Source organism: Tubulanus polymorphus, chromosome 3 (genome assembly GCF_964204645.1).
Source record: "Tubulanus polymorphus chromosome 3, tnTubPoly1.2, whole genome shotgun sequence".
NCBI lineage: Eukaryota > Metazoa > Nemertea > Palaeonemertea > Tubulaniformes > Tubulanidae > Tubulanus > Tubulanus polymorphus.
Genome location: NC_134027.1, coordinates 10,514,360 through 10,523,609, shown reverse-complemented (window position 1 = coordinate 10,523,609; position 9,250 = coordinate 10,514,360). Strand labels below are relative to the sequence as shown.

The following is a 9,250-nucleotide window of genomic DNA, read 5'->3' as shown; positions in this document are numbered from 1 at the left end:
AACTTAAGTGGATGCCATAAATTTCAAACAATTACACTCGAATTGAGAATTAGAAAAAGCGCTAGTCTTTGAAATATGTACTCGGTAAAATAGGTTACGTAAAGGATATCATGTTTTTGTATGCATCAAGATTATGATACAAAACCATCGGAGAAAATAAAAAAGATATTCATCCATTTACCTTAGATATTCAGTTGTGAATCCTTAAGGATGTTTGTCGCGCTACGTAATAAGCAAATATGCACTTTTTATTTCGAATACCAGTATACATACGTTTGTATAAATTCAACCTTAGAATAAAGTTGCAAAGCAGCGAAAACGGGTTTTCTGCCCAGCAGCAATATTAATATGCGAACCTTTGGAAATTATCAATAGAAATTAAAAAATTGTTTATTGTTGGCATTCGAACCTGATATACTTATGTCAATGTATTATATCACAGTGAAACCTTACAAATTAGTTTCGATATGACAGAGGTCGAACAAGCACTATGAGACTATCAAATCACTTAAAAGGTAATTTGAATTGACGTGTATCTTGAACTTGAACTTGATATTATATTTATTGCGCCCTATATAAAGTTTATACATAGGTTAAGACATGCAATAAATTGACAGAAAAAAACATTGAAGAATGATATTCAATAAACGCCCAAGTGTTCAATGAACACGTTCTCCCTCAGCTGGGACTCGAACCCAATGGCACCGCACGACTGCATATCGAGGCAGTATACCGTGCCATCGGGTTCGAGACTCCGCTAGGGTGAATAAACATACATTTTTTTAACATATAGAAATAGAAAACTACAAATACCAGTAATTACATGGAAAGAGGTTAGATGGCGCCACACTATATGTTAACTACTATTAAGTACCAATCCTAATGGAAGTTAAGTATTGTAACCTGCAGTGGACTAGCGAGTTAACCCAAAACGGCGGTTGCGAATTAGTTGGGAGTGGAAACCAAATTCTATTTCAATCGGATTCGAACCCAATGATGACTGACACTGTCGGAAATAAAGAAGCGTTTGAAATATTTTCATATCCGAAATAGAATCTGTGTTATAGATATAAATCTTTTATTTCAAATAACCGAGATAATACTAGTGCCCAATTCTCCAACGCTATGAAACATGATATACCCAGAAGACACTATATACATGCATATTTGACCTTCTAAGTAAGTTTGTTGACGATTCATATTTTTCATCTCTAAGATAACGATCAACGGGTTAAACCAGGGGATACCAAGAGCATCAAACACAACAGGAAACTGGCTAGTTATAAAGCTATGGTAGCTGATTCGGGCCATACTAAAAAAGAATTTCTGCACGGCTAAAGCAACAATAAAAAAATTTTCACATTGGCCCGTTTTTTGGTTTTCTCGCGCGAGAATTGCAAAGGTTTGGTTTTTTCGCGTGGGAATTCAAAACTTTTGGTTTTCTGACGCGAGACTTTGAATTCTCGCACGAGAAAAACAAACTTTTTGAATTCTCGCGTGAGAAAACCAAAATGTTTTGAATTCTCGCGCGAGGAAACCAAACTATTTGAATTTTCGCACGAGAAAACCGAAATTTTATGTTTTCTCGCACGAGAATTCAAAACTTTTGGTTTTCTCGCGCGAGAATTCAAAACCAAAAAACAGGCCCATGTGAAAATTTTTTTATCGTTGCTTTAGCCGTACAGAAATTTTTTTTAGTATGGCCCGAATCAGCCACCATACACTTGGCAAGGGCGGATCTAGTAAAATTTGGAAAGCCGGTGTCAAGAAAAGAAAAGGCATTTGCATTGTCTACTTGCGGGGTTCCACCCTCGGTGTTAGATATTTTTGAAAAAATACAAGGAAGGCAGGGGTCCGGACCCCCGAGATCACCCTCTAAATCCACCACTGCTTGGTCATACTATACCGTAAAAGCTGCAAAACATGGTAACTATGCTGATACTTGCTGATGATGTTGACGCTCGACGGGAAACGAATTTCGTTGATATAGCAAGCCCCAGCGACGACGTAATGACAGATTAAGTGAAGTATCTGGCGCAGATAGAAACTTCCTTCTGATAGGAAATGATACGTTGGAAGATTCTTCTCCAGTGAATAGTATTGCTTTTTATTTCTATCCTCCAGTTTCGTCTCCTGGTGTCTCGGTGTCTCTGATCTCTCTCTTAGATTTTGGGGACCCTCCTTATATTAGCCACTCGCCAGACTGCCACGTCAGCGAGCGTATTTTTGTCTACTTCTTGTTGTGGCAACAGCAACCCGTTTTGTCTAATCCTTGTTATGGCAACCCAAAACGTTTTGTCTAATTCTTGTTATTGCAACCCAAAACTAAGGTTGTATTGAGTTCAAATAAATATAATTCTAATACGGGTTCAACCATAATTCAACGACTATAGGGTTCAACCACCCTTTTAAAATAATACGTAGCTGCTGTTACACTTTTTCTTTAATTGAATCTTATTGATTAACTTCCCAATATAAATATTATTATTTATTTCCTAATACTTCCACGAAAATGGAACGCTTTCTTGATTGATCATTTGAAGTATATTGCACCGTTTCATGGAACGGAAACGCATCTTAAGTCGTCGAGAAACTGTCGTCTTTTACCCAGACTCGAGCATCTCTTCATCGGATTGATCTCCCATTGCTAGGTGAAACACGGAAACGCGTTCAACGGTGTACCACTAACGACTAACAACTGTCGACATCCTGAACAATGTGCCATAACACCGAAATCTTCTGCGCGCGCCGGAAATGCGCTGACGTCTACGACCGATATCAAAACAATCCAAGATGGCGCTTAATGTACGCCGAGAATGAAAAGGCAGCACGGAAATATGTATTGAAAAGCGAGAAAACAAAACATTTTGGTTTTCTCGCGCGAGAATTCAAAAAGTTTGGAATTCTCACGTGAGAATTCAAAACTTGGTTTTCTCGCGCGAGAAAACGAAACTTTTTGAATTTTCGCGCGAGAAAACCAAACATTTTGAATTTTCGCGCGAGAAAACCAAAATGTTTTGAATTCTCGGGCGAGAAAACCAAAATGTTTTGAATTCTCACGCGAGAAAACTAAAATCTTCTGAATTCTCGCGGAAGAAAACCAAAAAACGGGCCAATATGAAAATTTTTTTATCGTTGCTTTAGCCGTACAGAAAATTTTTTTAGTATGGCCCGAATCAGCCACCATAAAAGCAGAACAGAACACTGAAAATTCTAAAATAAAAGTGGTCATAGGCACACAAAAAACTGCATCCACATGAACTGAGCAAACTAAATCAAATCATGCGTTAAGCGCAACTAAACTCTCTGCGGAAACAAAAATGTGGCCAACGAAATGCGGAATAACAAACGAACTCCATCACTGATAAATTTCACAAAATGACGATTAACGTAATATAAAGAATTATAGAAATATTCTTTTCTTTCTAATCGACTCATAAAAAACATAAACGTTTCCTTTCCTTTGGTTTTCTATATTCCTTTGATAGGTCAATTTCTAATAATGCACCTAAAACTCCACGGCTCACATTCCTCCAACACAGCAGGCAACAGGACACACAATCCATGGTCCACGTACAGTGTACAGTGGACTACACACAGTGGACTAACCCCAGACACGGCCCTCAGACTACACACAGCCCCACAGAATCCTAAAGGCCACACGATGTAGACAGTCGCGGGAACGAAAGCTAGGTGTTGTAAATAACCACAGCGCAGAGGCCCGTCCGGCAGTGAGGAAAACCAACGCCAAACTTATTTCTTCCATCTGTCCGCAGTGCAACGTAGTAATAAGCGATTATGTTCCGGTCCTACTTCCGGCTAAGTGTGGCTTGTAGAAAAAGTCGTCACCGAAGGGTCCAATGAAAGATCCTTGAAATCCAGTATTTGAATCGAAGAATCGGCAGGTATCGATTGACGCCTTCTGCGATTCAGCCGTCGGAACGAGAATGGGGTATATCCATTGTTTGCCATGTAAATGAACATGCTCTATTCGGAGCTGATGAATTTTATCAATGTCCCCTCCTCTGCTCGAGGTTATTGACAGACAGTGGTGAGATGCTACAAATGAAAGCCCCCGTACATAACAGGGCTTGGGTGAAGATTTTGACCGTTAGACCTCAGCTTTGCGCTAGCACGGAAGTTATTTGTATCAACACAAAGTTGATTTAAAAAGTGATGGGCACTTTTAATCCGTTTAATCCCGTAGAGTCACCTCCAAAATGCGGGAATATTGATCTATTCAGTGGATGCAAAATACTCTAATGCAGAAAACCCGTTATCGCTGCTTCACTTCTACATTCATTGCTTTCCTGGTATTTTCATGCGAAAAAAAGTAATAATTCTGTTATCTAGAAAAATAATCGAATTATAAAGTTTATGATTTTATTATCAATACAAATGCGTCAGTGCGCCACTCGTTACAAACTAGAAATTATAGTTATACATGTAGTACCCTAATAACTTGGCCTAGTGTTATATTGTCTATGATAAATGTACTACGAGTAGATTACGATGTATGATGAAGGCTATTAAATGGATTTTATGGCTTCTTGTGAGATTACTTACTTTCCAGAACTACGGAAGCGATAAAGGGCCTCGAGTTGTCGCGTTCCAACTCGACAAGTCGCCTTATTTATGTCGATATATCGCGATATATCGCGTCAAGTCGACATGAATATGTCGACATATCGTGACGTTTTCACGACAAATTTCGCTTTTTCGCCTATTTTCCACGGGACAAGCCGTCATTTGAAGACACGTCTAAATGTAAGATGAGGACACCAGTGATATGACGACTGCGTTCCAAGTCGTCATGAATATGTCGACTTTTCGCGAGGAAAGTGGTCGTGAAAACGAAATATGTCGTCAAAAAGTCGCGATATATCGACATATTCATGTCGACTTGACGCGATATATCGCGGTATGTCGACATAAATAGGACGACTTGTCGAGTTGGAACGCGACATCTCGAGGCCCCTCATCGCTTCCGTACAGAACACATTTACTGATTACTTACATGGAAATTAGGAATATTTTCTCAGATTAGGAGAACAAGATCAAAATAATTTCTGGTGACTGAAATATCACATGCTTTTATCTACTGGTTTGATAATTGCCGATGCCATCAGAATTTCGTATCATTATTTTCTTTTATGATAATCGGGTCAACTTGATTTGCATTAATATTGGGATTCGCCCTGTCGGGCTTTTGTTCTTCGAGGTCTTCCGGCAGTGGTCTATCGGTCGTTTCTGGCAGAATGAAGAAGTTCAGTGCAGCGCTTGACAGTGCCACAGCGCCAACAACTACGTACGGTGCGGACTCATGTAGACTACTCTACAAACAAAAATCAATCCAATGCATACCATCGATACGAAATAACTTTGTTCAACATGCACAGTATCGGAACGACAAAGAACTTCGAGGTTGTTTTACGATCAGTGTATACTGCATTTTGGGGTGTGATTCAACCAATTAGCTTACCATCAAAGAAATCTGGGGAGCTATGATTGATCCGATTCTAGCACCCATAAATCCTGTACCAGTTGCGGTATTTCTGAAGTAAAGTAAACAATTGAGACTCGTTACCTTTGGAACAATGCATCGATTTTAATCATTTACTTACATAAAACCTAATTTCAAACCTTATGAATGACTTCGATTTAATTATGGTAGTTCAAATATGAACGTATCTTACTTACCTCAGTAGCGTCGGATACAGTTCAGCAGAATAGTAGGTCGTAACGCACCAAGCACCGGCTCCAATTATGTATGCGGAAAGGCCGAAATAAGTTACGAACATAGGATTTTTGTCCAGAAAACCGGTCAAATCCATGATCATTATAGCTAATAAGCATAGACCCGGTATACCGAGGAATATCAGCAAGCTGATACGTCGTCCAATCCTGAAAAAGAGTATAAATCAAAACCACGTCCAAAAGTTATGAGATATAGCAAAGCCAGAATGCCGGGTAAAACAGACCGTGCTAGAACGATCGTGACTCAATATTTAGCAACTGTCCCCGGGACATTCATCGAAATATCCGAAAGAATATGAACAAAGTTCAATCATTTTCTTGGCAAAACTTACCAATTTACTAAAAATACGAAAGTCCATCTCGTCAGTAAAACACCAGCACCTGATATGAATACATTCAGATACATATTTCCGGTCATGTCGCTCATTTGATTAGAAATACCGTAAAACATTAGAGATGTTGCCAGCCTGAATAAATGATATCAGGAAAAAGAAGCATGAAAATAAAAATTTATTTCTCATTGTGCTATTTTATGGATAGGTTTTCGGTTTTTGAAGTTGATTTATGCATGAAACCAGGACAGTAAACAAAACATCCAACGATACTTTTTACACCAGCGTTAACTTGAAGGTACTAAGATATAAATGGAATCATGTGCCATTATGATTGGGAATCCATTTACAGATGGAGAATGTGTTTACCATATTCATTAGCCATATCTAATGACGACAATGGAAATTCCTAGTTACTAATGACATTGGCATCATAACGACTTGATACTTGCCAAGCGTATATCAAAACGACGCTTCGAATAGCCAGTTTCCTTGTGCGGAATAGATAAGTAACATTTAATGATTTTGCTTTTTTCTTCGTGGCCTCTGCATTACTAATCAACTCTAGTTTTTCTCGCAATCCGGTCGTATCCTTTCCATTAATTTTGGCTACGTATTTCAGGCAATTTTCCGCTTGGTCGATTTTCTGTTTTTCAACGTACCAGCGTGCACTTTCCGGAAGAAAACTGAAAAGCAAATTCTTATCCAAAATCTTTATTGATCCTGAAATAATGGTATTCGAAGGATCAAAAATCCTATGTAATAGAGAAAAAATGAACCAGTGCCAGAAACCTAAGAAACGCGGAAAATGTTCAAATTCTAGATGTTTCCAGGTATTATGTATTTTCCATATCATTTATTTTTTGGCTGTACTCACTACCAGATTATAGGAAGTAATGGTAAGCTGACGAGACCGGTTGCTAGTGACAGTTTCCTCCAGTCGGGTAACAGGTAAGCCATCAATGCAGTAGCGCATTGACCAACCTGCCAACCGAACCTGAAACCGACAACTGTCCGCCATTTTGGATCCATGAATTCCATAGCCAGTACTGCGCCATTAGCTGCCAAACATCCTGCAATGACATTTTAAGTGGTTCTTTCAATTATCGATAATTCCTTAACTGGCTACATAACCCTTATGCGTAGGTCAGCTATCAGATTGGAGCATTTCCCGGACGAGGATTCTTTTTAAAATTTGCGCGTACCTACCTACACACATGCCAGCTACAAACCGAATGGTTACGTAAATGGGAACTGAAGGTGCTGCAGATAGAACGGACTGGGCTATGATGAGGACGATCCAGCAAGGAATCAGACTGATCTTTCGTCCAAAACTGTCAGATATTTGCCCCATAACTACGACACCGACCAATAACCCTGCGAAGAATATGCTGGCTACGAGTTTTGCGATCCAGCCTTCGTTGCAAACAAGTGCCCACTGAAAACATTGACGAAATATTTCATAAATACATGTTAAACTTGGAATCGTTGTACGCCTAACCCAGAAGGTAATGAATAACTTTTGGAATGAGTACCTCTGAGACAATCGATGTGTACTGAGTATTGAAGGTCATATTGTAGCAGTTGTCATTGTCGTTTTTGCAGCTGCCTTCTGTAGCGTTAGCGCTGAACTGAGAGCAGTAAGATCCGTCTGACAAGTATTTTTCGCATTTCAAACAGCTCCAGCCTGGATTTGCACCTTCGATGATGAAGTAAGTCGTTGCACAAGAGGCAGCAAATTCAAATGAAACATTCACCATAATGTACACGAGGATCTGAAATCGGTCAGTTCCACCAACGATGTGCAACACATCCTCGAACTTCGCGGGCTCGTGTTCCGGATCATTTTCAACGTCGGCTAAGAGACCATCGCCGCCATCATGTTTTGGAATACCCATCTCAGCATCGATGCTCATTGTCAAATCCGACAAGTCTGGAGGTAGCTTCTTCTGGTCGTTTTTGGAGGCGATCGATTCTTCCATATTTGCCATATTGTTTACGCTTGATAATGCTTCGAATATTAATCTACAAAAATTCCGATTATAGAATTCTTCATAAACGCGAACGTGCGTAAGCTTAAATATTCCAATAAACTCTGCGTCTTTCGATTTCGTCTTGGCACCGCCTGAATTTATCCTGCCACTGCAATTTTTGAGGTTGTCGATTGGAAAACTTTTTGCGAGGTACGTATTTGAGGTACACAGCGTAGCCCACTATACTGTAAAACATATGTTAAATAGTATTATGATCATTTTCCAAACGAGTCGAGTGCGTGCTCTACGCGTTATTAGGTTAAAACATTACGAATAAAAAATATAGATTACTAACTCGGAGCAAACATACATCAAAAGATTCCGGTTTAGTTCACAGTCATGTTTGTCCAATTTAGTTTTTCAAATTCTTATATCTCTAAATCTAATTTTTCAGACAAGTGCGTCATACAAAAATGGGTCGCTCTTATGTATAAAATTTTCGATCAACCTGACATATATATTCAACAGTTTTATCAAAAGCTACGCATTTATTCAGGCCGATGGTAATTACGCAAATATACGTCATTATCAATTGTCAATTCATCTTCCTTTGTTTGTGCTTCGGTTGGAATGGTGAATACTAATCATTTATCATCTTTCACAAGTATCTATCGCATTTGCAGAGTGTGATGAAAAAGTCAACAATTTCCATCACGAACCAACCGCTATCATTCTTAATGTATCGTTCGTTGATATTATTCAAAGGATTTGGATAGATGACTTCGTTTGAATTCGAGCACTCTTTCATAGCCATACCAGGTAAAAACAAAATTGGCACTACATCTATATATTCAAATTTAGATTTTGAAAATGATATAAAAACTTATCTTCAAAAAATCTATTCGGCATAAGGATCTACGTATTTTGTACGCATTAGGATTATGAACTGAAATCATCGGGGAAAGTAGAACAGAAATTCAACTATTTACCTTTGATATTCATTGGTAAATCCTATACGATCTTTGTCGCGCTACGTAATCAGCAAATATGCGTGAACGTCTTTTTTTATCTCATATGCCAGTAGAACACGATTGTATAAATTGAAACTCGCACAATCTAAGGGCATCTATTTATCAATCGAAGTGAGTGAAGTAAATATATATATATATATATATATATATATATATA

At 38.6% G+C, this 9,250-nt stretch overlaps 1 protein-coding gene across 2 annotated transcripts; it reads right to left on the bottom strand.

The window, feature by feature from the left end:
* Positions 1 to 4,405: 4,405 nt before the first annotated feature.
* Positions 4,406 to 9,193, bottom strand: LOC141901856 (solute carrier family 22 member 15-like). 2 transcript variants are annotated; one of them, XM_074789378.1, is made up of 9 exons: positions 9,052 to 9,193; positions 7,625 to 8,307; positions 7,299 to 7,527; positions 6,967 to 7,162; positions 6,542 to 6,775; positions 6,090 to 6,224; positions 5,701 to 5,904; positions 5,483 to 5,555; positions 4,406 to 5,335 (listed from the first exon to the last, which is right to left on the bottom strand). In XM_074789378.1, the coding sequence occupies exons 2-9, from the start codon at positions 8,078 to 8,080 to the stop codon at positions 5,126 to 5,128; spliced, it is 1,737 nt and encodes a 578-aa protein (XP_074645479.1). In that variant the 5' UTR covers positions 8,081 to 8,307; positions 9,052 to 9,193; the 3' UTR covers positions 4,406 to 5,125. The 2 variants fall into 2 exon arrangements, with proteins under 2 accessions (XP_074645479.1, XP_074645480.1); XM_074789379.1 differs by lacking the exon at positions 9,052 to 9,193 and adding an exon at positions 8,418 to 8,471.
* Between the last annotated feature and the right edge of the window lie 57 nt (positions 9,194 to 9,250).